The 15,403-nt window shown below is 39.5% G+C and overlaps 1 protein-coding gene across 1 annotated transcript in view; it reads left to right on the top strand.

Moving 5' to 3' along the window:
• Positions 1-15,403, top strand: part of LOC126248539 (ero1-like protein) — a 76,185-nt gene that overhangs the window by 37,172 nt on the left and 23,610 nt on the right. The window contains exons 5-10 of the mRNA XM_049949598.1: positions 919-980; positions 12,209-12,397; positions 12,565-12,611; positions 12,686-12,778; positions 12,857-13,115; positions 13,237-13,390. Coding sequence (XP_049805555.1) covers positions 919-980; positions 12,209-12,397; positions 12,565-12,611; positions 12,686-12,778; positions 12,857-13,115; positions 13,237-13,390 — 804 coding nt within the window. The remainder of the gene's footprint in view (positions 1-918; positions 981-12,208; positions 12,398-12,564; positions 12,612-12,685; positions 12,779-12,856; positions 13,116-13,236; positions 13,391-15,403) is intronic.

The raw sequence follows: 15,403 nt of genomic DNA, 5'->3' as shown, positions 1-15,403 counted from the left end.
TTCAGGTGGTGTGAGGTGGTTATTAATATATGTAGTTTATTTTTAAATAGTTTCATACATAAGGTTTCATGAACACCAGATATGATCCTCACAGTGCATTTCTGTGCAGTGCGTACTTCATGCCTGTACGTGGAATTGCCCGTGAAAATTAATTCCATATGACATTGATGAATATAATTATGCAAATTAAACTAATTTTGATTCTTTCATCACCAAAACTGGTAATTACATGTTGAGCAAAAGTTGCTGAACTCGTACATTTGTGAAGATATATTTGATTACCAGTTCAAGTTTTGATTAATATGTACACCTGGGAATTTTGAAATGGAAATATACTGTGAAAATGTAGATGAATGGTAAGAATATCAGTAAATCCAAAGAAAACAATAAGAAGGAGGAAGTAGTACCCACTTGCTCTGGAATATGTGTAGATACACTCAGGATTTGGTTGAGGAAGCCATACTGACAAAACCTTTCAAAGAAGATGGATATTGAGTCACGTTGCACCTGCGAATGAAGATGATTAGTGACAAAGCAGGTGGTGGATGCAAAGTGTGATGAGTCTTCAGTTTGATGATCCTTAAGACCAGTATTCTCACAACATGAGTGCTGTATCCTGCCTGACATCAATACTGCTTCAGTGCGTTGTGATCTCTGTGAGTAAGGCGTGCCAACTGTTTTCGTTTTTTACAGATGCACTGAAGTATATGTGTACATTTAAATATTTGTGGTAATATTTTTAATTAACATGTGAATAGTGATAGTTTCTATAGTTGTTTTGCTGCAGCTCCTTCACTTTACCACATGCTGGGGATAAGAGAGTATTAGCTCCCCATAAATATTTACCAAGTAATTTTACCATCTATTATGTCATTATTTGAATGTATTTAATGACATTTTGTTCTCTTTTTGTTCTAGTACTTAGAGAACACACAGAGTGATTGTGACGATGAGTTGAGCTATATAAACACAACCATTAGGTGAGTGTGTCATTCTGTATTTCTTCTTTGTTATTTGCCATTTCTTATAGCTTTCAAAGTATTTTCTCATACTGCCTTTTTTTGTGGTGGTGTAAGATCAGTATTTGAAAATTCATTAAAATTGGGCTTAAGAACCTGTAATTAGACATCATTTCATTCCAGATCTCTGATTTTTATTGTGTGTCTGCAGTTAGCTTCAACAGGATGTGTACTGCGTTCCAGAGGGACTTGTAGTGTTGTATAGAATATTTTAACTACACCATCTTATTTTTTAATGTCAAATCTGTCAAATATTTTTTTTATTTCTGGGCATAATTTTGAGTGCTAGTATCTTTTTATGGAATATTTAGAAAAAAATCTTGTATTGTTGTGTGCCATGACCATAAAATGGAAAATTTTCTTACTTTACATCTACTGTGAATTGCAATTATAAGATGCAACTTGTGGTTCATGTTAGTGTTTTCTTATAAATAAATGGAATGGCTGGCCAGTACGTAGCTTTTTCGTAGTGCATTTTTTTTTTCAGTTTTGCTGATAGAAATGCTTTAGGAACTTGTGTATCCATTCTTTGATGGAGGGATTGGGATGTTGGGAAGGTGGTGTAGATACGCAGGTCTCTTGAGTCATTCTGTAGAGCATGCTTAGCAAATGGGTGCCGGGTGTCCTCAGGGCAGACGGTTCTGTGTACATTCATGTACTCATCCAGTTTAGTGGTAATCATCCTTATATAAAAAACAGTGCAGTGAACACTTTAGTTGGGAAACAACAAGAGTGGGTTCTTTTGTTGCTCTGCCTTTGCTGTATGATTTGTTGAAGGTGTAGTGATGGGTAGTGTGCAAATGCCTGAGATACATTTTACAATCTGAACAATTTCAAGGATAAGAATATTTGTGTAATAGTCTAGGATGCTCATATGGTTTATCAAGGAAGTTGTAAAGCTTTGGAGGGTGACAAAAGGCAACAGTGGGTGGTGTGAGAAGTACAGGGTGAGGGCAAGATCATCTCATTTCGATACTTGATTTGAGAAAGTCGTAACATTGGTGGAGTAATGTATGAGGCATTTGTGGACTGGCAGACAGGGTGCTTATTTGTGGGAGAGGAAAACCTGGGATAGGTTATTTGTATAGCTGTTGAAGAATTTGGCTTAGGACAAGATAAATTTATCTTGGATGCTTGAACAGCATGGAAATTGGGAGGCAACTGTTGAAGGAGAGGATCTGTTGCTTGTTGGATGGTTTTATAAGAGTTATGTTTTGTGTGTGAACCTCAGTAAGATGTAGGTAAGTTAACGAAGGTGGCTTCGAATTTGAGTTTGATCATCAGCAAGTCTACCAAACCAGGAGGCCAAGATTCTGGGTGTTCAGAATTTCCCCTTCCATGTAGCCCAACAAAAGGTTGCCGTAGAACAGGTTACCTTAGCTGTCACCCTTAGTTGTTTGTCTGTGTGTCCATCAAAGGAAAAATAGTAATGAGTTAGGACGAATTTGGCTTGTGTGACACTTTTTTTTTTAAGAGTATCTGGTGGGTGTTTGCGTAGTTCATGTTAAAGTGCTGAGAGGCTGTGGGTATGCTGGTTGTTGGTGTAAAGAGAGGCTGCATCAGTAGTGACATTGTGGACTTCACCGAGCGAGGTGGCGCAGTGGTTAGACACTGGACTCGCATTCGGGAGGACGACGGTTCAATCCCGTGTCCGGCCATCCTGATTTAGGTTTTCCGTGATTTCCCTAAATCGCTCCAGGCAAATGCCGGGATGGTTCCTTTCAAAGGGCACGGCCGACTTCCTTCCCCATCCTTCCCTAATCCGATGAGACCGATGACCTCGCTGTCTGGTCTCCTTCCCCAAACCAACCACCCAACATTGTGGGCTTCAGGTAGTAGAGGAAATGGAAGTGGGTTCAAGACATTGCAGGAAATGGTTGGAGTTTTTTTTTCTGTGGGATGGGAATCTCTGCATGATGAGTTTTGAGGTGCTGGTATAGAAAGGTCAAGATGTGTTCAGTTGTAACTTTGAAACATGCTACACAGGGATGGCCAGGATATTTTATTTTGTACAATTGGGGAAGTAGAGGTATGTAACTCAGGAGAGGCAGAAAAGTCTATGAAGGCAGTTGGGAGACTTTGTTGGGGGTCTAGGGTTGTTAGGATTTTTGCAACTCAGTTTCGATGGAAGGAATGGGGTCTTTATGAAGTTTGATATGCCAATGTGTTCAAAAGCTGATAAAGCACCTTTGCCACAAATTCCCCACAGTAGAGGTACTATAACTACAAAATTATCAATTTCATGTATTGATTTACAATTGACAATAACCATCAGAGTATAGGTGCATTTCTTTAAAGAGTTATTTCTTAACAAAAGGCATAAAAAACTTTGGTTTCAAAGAGTGGAACTACAAAATACGTTTACTTTCATTCAGGTTTTATATTATTTTAAAGTGGCCATAAATTGCATCTACATAAAATTCAGTTTTCCAATAACTGAATCCATTAACCATGTAGGCATTGTTTGCTCTTCTGAAAAATTCTGTAGGTAATCATGTTACAGTAATTCATTGTGCATAAAACAAGCAGTGTCATACACTAAACAAACTATGCATTTTATTACATATCAAAAACACTTTAATCAAAAGGAAGGAAAACTCAACTTTTTAATTTGAAGGAAAATGCTCAAGGCACATACATTATTATAAAAATGTTTTATTTTACGAAATATAATATGGATGGATAAAAATCTGTTCACCAAACTGTGGCAGAAGAAAATACATAATAGGTATGGAAACAAATCAATTTCGGAGCCAGTGGCTGCTCCTCATGGCAGAAGGGTTGAGGTGATGAGGGAATAGGAAGAGGTATGAAGGAAAACAACAGATGAGGTGTAGGAAATAGGAAAAGTTATGAAAAAGTCACTGAGAATCCCAGGTCAGGAGAGACTTAGTGGATGGGTTGAGAAGGAAAGAGTGATTGTTGATGCCTGCACCATCTAATATTTGAAAACATGAGAATGTAAAAGTGGTAGATACGATAATAAGTAAGACAAAGACTATATTAAAAAAGGTGGAAGTGCCAGTAATAGCATAAAGCTAAGCGCACACACACACACACACACACACACACACACACACACACACACACACACACACACACACACACACAGAGAGAGAGAGAGAGAGAGAGAGAGAGAGAGAGAGAGAGGGGAAAGAAATTTTGAGAACCAGCCACATATTCTAAGGAGTTCTGAGGAACTGTTATCATGAGAGGGAGTATCCAGATGGTCACGTTGTACAGTGTGCTCTGCAATAGGGTATTGTATATTGCTAGCCTACTCTCTCTGTGATAACTTGTCATAACAATGCAAAAGGCCGAACAGTGTATACATAACAGCTGGTACACAACATGTTGTTTCACGGGCAGCTCTCCCCTTGATAGAAAATGTACTGCCAGTTAGAGGCCTTGTGTACATAGGATAGGAAGGTGCATGGGCAAGTCTTACAGTGGGCTTAGTCACAGGGCTAGGAGCCATTGAGTAGGGGAATTGGTGCTGGAGCAACATAGGATCTGACCAGGATATTTCAAAGATTGGTGTTGGGAGGCGTGGGGGGAGGGGTGGAAAGCTATTCTCTGTTGGGTGTGCAAAATATCAGACAGAATAGCGTTTCAAGGCAAGATTTTAGGAAGTCATAGCCCTGTTGAAGTAGCAGATTTATACACTCAAGACCAGAGTGACAGAGGTGTATTCCTAAGTTGTTTCCTTAGAGCATCCAGCAGTACCAGAATGAGATATAATGGCTTGGAAATCTGCTTTTGAACTAGGCTCGTGGGGATAATTATGTAGGGCAAAGGCAGATGTGAGATAGGTGTTGGATTACTGTAAAGAGTCTGCTTCTGAACAAACAAGTTTGCCTTGGATATAAAGGCTGCATGAGAGGGAATGTTTCACATGAAAATCCAAAATCCAGGTCGGACCTGACTTTATAAAATTGCCAGTCTAAGACATTTGTTTTATAACAGATACATCAGTAATTTGTAAATTATTTGTACCCCGTTTGGCACATTTTTTGAGGCACTACTTCATGTTTTGTGAACACTTGGAGGGTAATGGCAGCTTCATAGTTCTTGAACTTTTTTTTTTGTGGAGGTGGAGGTGGAGGTGGAGGTGGAGGTGGAGGTGGAGGTGGAGGTGGAGGTGGAGGTGGAGGTGGAGGTGGAGGTGGAGGTGGAGGTGGAGGTGGAGGTGGAGGTGGAGGTGGAGGTGGAGGTGGAGGTGGAGGTGGAGGTGGAGGTGGATGTGGATGGGGGAGGGGGGGGGGAGAAAATTGCACTATTTTATTCAGGGTAAGATCTTATGTTTGCTATTGACGAAAGCTACCACTCTCATGCTCACCAGTGTATAGGCTACATGAAATAAAATATTGTTGATACGTTACTAGTAAATATAAATGTTCATACACCTGAAAAAGTACATAAATTAAATCTGCATTATCATATACTCCCCCACATCTTTATTCTCTTTCTATCTTTTACACTTTTATATATGAGGTGCGTTCAATAAGTAATGCAACACTTTTTTTTTTCCAGCCAATTTCAGTTGAAAAAAATGCAGAGTTTGTTGTGGGATGTCATGGAATATTCCCACTTCAGCCCCTGTTATTCAATGTAGTTCCAATAGGTGGCAATGCTATATGTAGGATTCAGACTGGTGTCTGTAACAGAGGTGCATTTCAAGTACAGTTCTGTTGGCAGAAAACCAGAGCATCAGAGATATTCGTAGGTGCTTGTAGAATGTTTATGGAGACCTGGCAGTGAACCAAAGTGTGGTGAGGCCTTGGGTGACGTGTCAGTTGTCATCATCATAACAAGGTCGCACAAACCTGTCTGATGTCCCGCATGCTGACTGGCTGCCCACAGCTGTGACTCCTCTGTTGTTGGAATGTGCAGACACACTCATTTAAGGTGATTGAAGGATCATTATTGAACACCTCATTGCACAACTGGATGTCTCTGTTGGTGGTGCGACACACTCGTCCAGCAGTTGGGGTTCTCGAAGGTGTGTGCCTGCTGCGTTCCTCGCGCTTAACAGAAGACCATAAAGAGTAATGAAGGACCTTTTGTGCGAAATTGCTTGCACCTTACAAGGCTGATTGTGACAAATGTTTGCCGAACGTCATCTCAGGTGGTGAAACATGGGTTAATCACTTTGAACCGGAAATGAAACGGCTATCCATGGAATGGCACCACACAATGTCTCCTCCAAAGGAAAAGTTTAAAGCCACACCCTCAGCTGATAGTCATGGTGGCAGTCTTCTGGGACTGTGAAGAGGTCCTTCTGTTTGATGTACTCTCCAATGGTGCAATGATCAACTCTGAATTGAATTGTAATATCCTCAGGAAACTGAAGAAAGTACTTTAGTGTGTTTGTCATCACAAAAATGCAAATGAACTTGGCCTTCTTCATGACAACACAAGGCCTCTTAAAAGTCTGTGCAGCCAAGAGGACTTCACAAAACTTCATTGGACTGTTCTTCCTGATCCACCATACAGCCCAGATTGTGTGCTTTTAGACTTCCATCTGTTTGGCCCAATGAAGGATGCACTCTGTGGGAAGCAGTATGTGGATGATGTGGAGGTTATTGATGCAGCAATAAATTGACTCCTACGTCAACCAGTAGAGTGGTACGGCGGTGCGGGCATACAGGCCCTCCCAGCAAGGTGGCGTAAGGCTGCTGCATTGAATCATTATTATGTTGAAAAATAGGCTTTTGTAGCCAAAAGAGTGGGGAATAATATGGTGTATTGCAATCCTGAATAAAATCGACCTGCTTTCAGAAAAAAAAGTGTTACATTACTTATTGAACATTCCTCGTATATATACCTTGTAACAAAATAATTTAGTTCTCCCATTAGAGACCATTATTTTTTAAATTACAACAATGTTCTGTTGGTAAATCGTGACCTTCATTCATAAATTGAGCCAATGCCGTATTGTTTCCTTACTTGGCTACAACTCTTCAAACCTCATCACCTGCGATACTGAGTTCATGTCATATTGCTTGCTGAATGACATTTCTCCCACTCCTTCTTGTTCCTTACATCACTCATCTTTGACAGGCTTCTGTTCACTGGGTCAGCTGTTTGGCTGATGTGCATCTTCCAACCAAAGCATTGCTCCGTGCATTTTCCATCAAGCTATAATTTTATGTTTTGTAATGCTTCATTTACAACAGACAATCTACTTTCCTCCAGTATGACTGACTACAAATCAGTGATATGGCCAACTGCTGCCAGGGTCATTCAGTAGGTAAAGCAACACTTTTGTTTCTCAAACAGGATGGTTTTATTCATGATTTAAATACAACACATTGTTCTCTGATTCTTTGACTATAACCCACATCTTCCAATGTAATCTCCATTCAGTACTGTGAGCCTACACCACCTTAATCTGGTAGTTTGTAGACTGTCATGATATTCTGCTGGTCTGTGGCTCAACCAAGTTCTTGCTGCATCAGTAATTTCCCCATCATTGTTGTAGCACTTATTGTGGAGTCCATCCTTCAGTAATCCAAATAGATGGAAGTCAGAAGATGCAGGGCTGTTGGGCAGATGAGGAAGAACAGTCCACGAAAGTTTTGTGATCTCCTTGGGTGCACAGACTTGTGTGTGACCTTATATTATCGTGGAGGAGGAGAAGGGCATTCACAGTTTTGTGGCCACAAACATGCTGTAATTGTTTCTTCAATTTCCTAAGAGTTTCGCAATAGACTTCTTTGTTGATGGTTTTTCTGTGAGGGAGGACATTGAACAGAATAACATTTTAATCATCCCATAAGAGTGTAGCCATGATTTTACCAGCTGAGGGCACTGTTTTGTACTACTACTACTACTACTACTACTACTACTACTACATCGAAGGTGATGGATACTATCACTCAACGAACTGCTGTTTTGTTTCTAGCTCAAAGTAGTGATCCACATTTCATCACTTGTGGCAGTGTTCAACATGAAAATTGTGACCATCAGCTTCATGACAAGCAAGCAGTTTGGCACAGATGTCCCATCTTTCCTCTTTATGCTCATCAGCTAGTCTTAGGGGAACCCAACATGCACAAACATTTGAATACACTAACTGGTGGACAAATATGTTGGCGCTGCCAACAGAGGTGCCAAGTTGAACACTGAGTTATTCAGTTGTCATTCGTTAATCACCTCAAATAAGTGTGTCCTCATGTTGCAACATTGTTTGCATCATAGCTGTGTGTGGTTAGTCTACACATAGGTGATCAGATTTCCTTTCCCTTCTCCTTTTTCTGGTGATGACAGATGATTCGCTCAGTGACTTACTGTACTTTTAGCCATTGCCCTGTGTTTGTAGCCATTCTGTAAATGCCTGTGAATATTTGTGATGGTCTGGTTTTTCACCGAATGAAGTTCAGTGACTGCTTTTTGCTTGCAACATGCCTCAGTTGTAGATGCCATTTTGAAGACTAGTTATGGGACTGCCATCTGCTAAGAGTTATTAGTAGTACATGAGATGATGCAGGAATATTTAAGTATGTCACAAACAAAATTACTATTTTTTTTATCCAAAATTGGCAAAGGAAAGAGTGTTGCCTCAATTATTAAATGCCTGACAACACACACACACACACACACACACACACACACACACACACACACACACAATCAATTTCTAATAAGTGTTTTATGTTGTGTTAATATGCTGTTTATACTACTAGCATTCTCCCAGAAGATAATTCTGTACCTTACTATTGGGTGGCCTGCAGTCCTGTGCAACTGACATGGAGACACAAAAGATAATGTCATTACAAATTATACATTGTTTAATTTTTTATCAGTTTGTGTGTGTGTCCAAAAAATGAGAAAATCTGTTTCCATTAAGCTTCTGGTTTTTGTGGGTAATTAGAAATAAAACCAAATGTGAATTCTTTTTAGTGTTAATTGTTAGCATTAAATAAAGACAGAATGATGAAAGCAATTCAATTTGCTGTGGGTATTGCACATTAATGGCACTTGAGCTAATAAATGCGTGAGTCACATGTTGTTTTGTGATCGTTAGCATGTCTTCTTGAGCGTGAACACGTGGTAGTGGATCATATATTTTATAAACAGTAGAGTAAAAAGAATTCAGGGGTCACAGGCTGTTCGAGCTCTCATACCCACTCACAAGCTCCATGTGCCTGGAGGCACAGGTGGCTTAATGCCATTGTGCAGGCAGTCAAGGAGCTTGGGTGCAGCGTATGCTGTCATATATGCTTGCCGAGTGCCTGTCAGCAGGAGTGGACAGATGGCTTGTGCCAGGGGCAGCAATATGTTGCTTATTTTTGTAATCAGCATCACTGAAAACCCACAAACCCCTATGCAGAGCATAGATATCCAAAATGCGAACATTATTCTTCATTTCCCACTTCGTATTTCAGTTTGTCGACACACTATGAAGACACACAAACTCAATACTCATGCAACTAGTGTCGCCAAAGTTGGAACACGCTGAAAGTGTTTAGTTTGACCGAGTTGGACAAACGCGTCGCGGGGACCGATGACCATCGCAGTCTGGTCCCTTTAATCCCACAAACCAACCAACCAAACGCGTCGCGTACATGCGCAGTGGCCAGTAGCGCAGTTGCTTGCAACCTAGTGTCATGGTATAAACTAGGCTTTACTTTCAAAGTAAATTTGCTTTTACGCAAGGTGAACTATGTGTGAGAATGTACGATGAATTTCTTAAATCATAGAGCGTTTGACTCTCATTTAAAAATCGACTCTTTGAGGATGAGCCAGTTAGAAGAATTTCAAGCCCAGAAGATCAGACATCTATGTCATTATTAAACAATTTATTGGCACATTTATGTGATATATCTTAAAGTGTAGCAGGTGCAAAAAAGATCATTATATGTGGAAGCTTAGCTTCTTGTGCAGCTTATTAATCTGTAGGTAGTGGAGAGCGGGTGTGGCAGTTACGACGATAAAAAATCACTCGCACTCCCATCACTTATGAATATTTTTATTCTCGCAGCATATAAACAATGCGTGTAGCATAGAGTGCATACTACAGAGAACTAATCTGGCAAAGATACAATTGTTCTCGCTGCGGTGTGGTAGTGGTATTATTGGGGGGTGAGCTAGTGGTTCTATGTCTGCACATATCTTAGAGACCAATATTACATCTGAAAGCTTTTCTTTTCTTGTAGCAACACTGTGTATTAATTTAAACCATTAACTTTTCCTATTTGTCTGTTCGTGCTACTCAACAGTGATGTTCCTATTGGCTGACCACATCACGTACCCTATACTCTGAATATCCGCTGTCATTGGCTGGCGAGATCGCATGACATGAGCTGTAACTTGCTTACAAAAGTACGTTGCAATCTCAATTTCAATGCTTCAGAAAGTAACATGCAGTGTTTGGTGGAATTCGCATTTATACTTCTGTAATACGAAAATATGCAATGTACATGTTGCTGCACATCAAAGATCTTTCCAAAACCTGTTTTTTTTTTGCCCCTGAGTTTCATTTTCTAAAGTGCTGAGAAGTTCTATGCTAATGTATAAAACCATAGCCATTCAAAGGATTGATGACTTCTACAGTTCCGATGGAATGTATACTGTCACTTAACATGGAAAAAGTGTATTTTCACCTGGAAGAAAATGTATTTTTAACCGAGAAATCTGGGAAAAATCCAGGAATTTTTTTTCCTTGTCCACGTATACACCCTGATTGTATGGGAGGATAAGTGTGTTAGTGGTACATCATGAGAAAGATTGGTGTCATTGGAACAAAAGTTAAAATGAGCCCATTTGAAGAAGTTTATAGAGTCCATTTGAGTTCGTAAAAGTGATATACTATGTACACTGATCGATCAAAACATCATGACCACTTATTTAACAGTGTGTTAGTCAACCTTTGGAATGCATAACAGCTGCAGTTCTGTGTGACATAGATTTGACAAATTCGTGGTAGACTTCTGGCCATATCTGTTGTGCGATTCCTGTAAATTATCGGCCGGTGACTTGTGGGTGTGGAGCTGCCATTAGATAGTGCTCCACATGTGTTTCACTGAGTTCAGATCAGGTGAATTGGATGGCCAAGGCATCAGCATGAGTTCGCGATCATGCTCCTCAAACCACCATCATGATTCTCACCTTGTGGTGTGGACAGTTATCCTGCTGGAAGATGGCATTGCACTCGGAGTCAACATCAAGCGTGAAGGGATGGAGGTGGTTCACGATAATGTTTACGTAGTCCACAGCTATCACTGTGTTTTGGATTACTGCTATAGGTCCCATGGAAACCCAGGTGAATGTCCCGTATAGCATAATACTGTTCCCACTGACCTGAGTCCATAGTGTGGTCATTGTTTCAAACAGCCATCCACCTGAACAATGGTATATATTGACACAACCATCAACCTAGTTTAACAAGAAATATGATTCATATGACCAGACAATATTTCCATTCATCAATGGTCCAGTCTTGATTATCATGTGTCCACTCTAATTGTAATTGACAGTGTTGTAGGGTTGACATGGGAACACGTGGAGGTCACCCACTGCAGGATCGCATTTCAGCAGTGCATCCAGAATGGTGTGCTTGCACACTTTTGGCAGCACCAGCATTGTACTCAGTCATCAGATCTGCCTCAGATGTCCACTTATCCTGTTTTACAGAACTTGAGCAAACCTCTGAACACCATATTTTGTCATGCGGCATCAATATCGAACAACAATATCCAATATATATTTGTGGTTTTACTGTCCTACATCCAATTTTATAGATTATAACATCAGTAGCGCAACTGCCAAACACGTTCACCATTTTTCAATACGCTTGTTCACAGGCACAGGTCACTTATGTCAGTGTATTTCCTTATTTTCAGCCCCTATCAATGCTATAGTGATCCTCTGTTCATCTTAGCTCAACTTATATACTTTTCTTACCACAAGACCTTATCGGTGTGCGTCAGTATTTTTTGGAAATGTTGGTTTAATCTATTATCTCTGTACAATTAAGATGTTTGTTTTTCATCTTGTACTAAATAAGATTTTCTAGTATTATTTTGCTCTTATTTAGAAACCAAAGTTTTCCTTATTACAGGGTCTGTGTAGCATAAAATATATTCTTGTTATGAAATCTGTGTTCTTCACCCAGTATGAGATGATTGATGTTCACATTGGGATAAAAGGTCCAAAGTTTTACAGTAAACTTGTTACTTTTATAGTGCTTCTACATATGAAGATTTCAAACGATGGCAAGAATATGACAATAAACAAGACAATTTCTGTATGTATGATGATGAGGATGATGAAGAGTATGTAGATCTTCTTCTTAATCCTGAACGTTATACGGGATACAAAGGACAGTCTGCCCATCGTATATGGAATAGTATATACAAGGAGAATTGCTTTCGGTAAGTGTGTCATTGAAATAGTGCAGTGATGATCCATATTTCTATCTCATATCTTATGTATATACAGATTTATACAGATTTTTCTGTAGAGATCCTTTTTCTCTCTCATTTTCACATGTGGTACATTCCTTTTGAACTTTCTTACTATGGATTCTTTTTTTCTGTAGCCCAAAGGACATCTATACTCCATACATACAGTCCTCACATCTTAATGGTAAGCAAAACAGATGAAATACCTCGTGACAGCATTGTAATTGCTGTTGTCAAATCATGATTATTAAATTTCAGGCATGTGTCTAGAACAGAGGGCATTCTACAGAGCTATATCAGGTTTGCACACAAGCATTAATATTCACCTGTGTGCAAAGTATTTGCTTTCCGGTAAGTGTTTGCATATATTAATGGAATTACAACAAAATCTGAAGTTAATGTTCTGATAATATTGTTTAAGTATTGCAGACAGAGTTTCACTTGGAATTGATGAACCGGGAGGTAAATGGGGACCAAACTTGAGCGAATTCAAATTTCGCTTCAGTCCAGAAACTACAAATGGTGAAGGTCCAAATTGGCTAAAGAACTTGTACTTTTTGTATCTGTTGGAACTAAAAGCAATATATAAAGCTGCACCGTATCTCCATGATGAGCTTTATTATACAGGTAACGAGGAAGAGGATCTTGAGGTACAGGAGGCCATGAAGGATTTTCTGAAGCTTGTCCAGTAAGAACAAGACAAATTTGTATAATGTTTATTTTACCGATGGCTTTGAAGTATCGTATTTTGACGTTTTTAATTTCATACTCATGTTTAAGTGTAATACTATGTGTGTTTTATCTTTTAGACAGTTCCCAGAACACTTTGACGAGTATGTGATGTTTTCTGCTGGTAAACAAGCTGAAAGGCTGAAAGCTGAATTTCGTGAACACTTCCGCAACATTTCGAGAATAATGGACTGTGTTGGATGTGACAAATGTAAGCTCTGGGGCAAATTGCAGGTAATTGATGTCTTCGGCCTGCTGCACTACACTAGAAAAATTAAATTTTGCTGAGCCCTTTCAACAGCTGAATGTCGCTCTCATTTTTGTGTTAAGTTAGCATCTGGTTTAAAATATGTAAATTATTTGTTCTGATATGGCAAGTTGTTCTTTGATAACAGTCAACAGATACTTGCTTGAGGACATATGTGCTTCTTAATTATGCTGTGTGCATTGTTAAAGATTTTGACATTAGTGATCTGTTTTGGAAAAGTGTCTTACGTGCAAAAATCTCCACATGAAATTAGAGGACACTGTGTTCTCACAGGCACCAGAGAAACTTGAAAGGAAAATGAAACAATAAATAGAAAAGTTCAGTTAGCATATGGTTAAAGTAGTAATACCTCTTGATTGTGGGCTACATATGCTTCTGCCCAGAAAGTGTGCATTGAAAATCTTATACGAAATTCATGCTAGCTGTCACATTTACACAGCTAGAGAGTGTGAAATTGTTGTGAAAATTATATAAAGAGGGTGATGCAAGGTCTTTCATTTTACAAATGATAAAGATTTTTGGTTCTGCATTTGTGACCATGTTGTTTTTATTAATAATGCTCTAGTTTGACTGATTCCTGAGTATCTATCATCAATCTGGTGCCCTTACCAGGTAGGGTTGTCTGAGAGTGAGAGTGAGAGTGAGAGAGAGAGAGAGAGAGAGAGAGAGAGGGAGAAAGAGAAAGAGGGGAGGGGGGGAGATCCAATGAATAGAGGAGTGTTTTGTCATGGGATCGTTTAGTTAGTGCAAGAGCTTTACAGAGATGCTCAGCAAACTCCAATGGCAGACACTAAAAGAGGGGCATTGTACTTCATGGTGAGGTTTACTATCGGCTTCGTGGTGAGTTTACTATTGAAAATTTGAAAGAGTACTTTCTGGGAACAGTCGGACAACAAATTTCTTCCTCCCACATACATCTCACAAAATGATCACAATGAGAAAATTTGGGAAATTAGAGCATCAGGGATAATACAGAGGCTTGCTGACAATCATTCTTCCTAAGCACTCTTTGCTAATGGTGCAGGGGGGTACCAGAAGTGCCCTCCGCCACACACTGTCAGATGGCTTGTGGAGTATTGACGTAGATGTAAAATTTAGAATGGTAAGTAGTGTCTCCCTGTGTTGAACAGTGTACAGGCAATTAGAAAGGTTTATAAATAGCTTTGTCCAAAAACTAAACTGTTTATCATTCTTTCTGTATGCCTGCCCAATGCTCAGTGCCTCCTTTGTTTTGTGAGTAGTTATATATATTCACCTATCAAGACACCACATCTGTACTGTCTTTTGTAGGTTGTGGTAGTAATTCTGTTATCAGTTTTGTCTGTCTCAAGGGTTTCTTGGTAGGACTGAATGGTAAATTTTTGTGTGTCCAGTATTTCTTTAATCGGGATTGTTATTTTTGAGAGGGCCGCAGACTATTTCGTCATGTTCAGTTGTCCAGTCCAAACTTGTGCACAGAATAATAATGACATTGTTGACCATACATTGCTCTCACCTTGTCTGTGATCACCAGATAGTACTATATATACTCCTGGGACTTCCTACCTCTTTTGATGTACATTTATTATCTGGTGCACATGCTGGCATTCTGTGAAATGTATATCCCCCTTGAAGTTTTGGCTTTGATTGATGAGAAGATTGGAAAGATTTTAGTAAATTCAGTGCCAGTTCCTGTACCTTGTTTTCTCCATGGGTATGTTGGACAGACTGGTTACCTGTAAACTTTTTCTTTACCATCTTTAGTGATCTGAACATTTCTTAATGAATTAGAATATCAACATCACTGTACAGATCAATCTGCGGTACAATACTTTATAATTTTTCACAGTATGTCTGTATTGTTAAGAGGGATGGATAAAAAGTAGTGGCAACACTGCTATGACATGAAGGATGTGCATCAAATGGCATGTGTGCTGTCTGTAGCTGATAGCAGAAGGTCAGCTGAAGTAGTGCAGTGAGTGACATTGGCTGTGTTTGAG

The sequence above is a fragment of the Schistocerca nitens genome, chromosome 3 (assembly GCF_023898315.1).
Source record: "Schistocerca nitens isolate TAMUIC-IGC-003100 chromosome 3, iqSchNite1.1, whole genome shotgun sequence".
Lineage (NCBI taxonomy): Eukaryota > Metazoa > Arthropoda > Insecta > Orthoptera > Acrididae > Schistocerca > Schistocerca nitens.
Note: the sequence above shows the minus strand (reverse complement) of the source record. Positions and strands in the feature narration are given on the sequence as shown.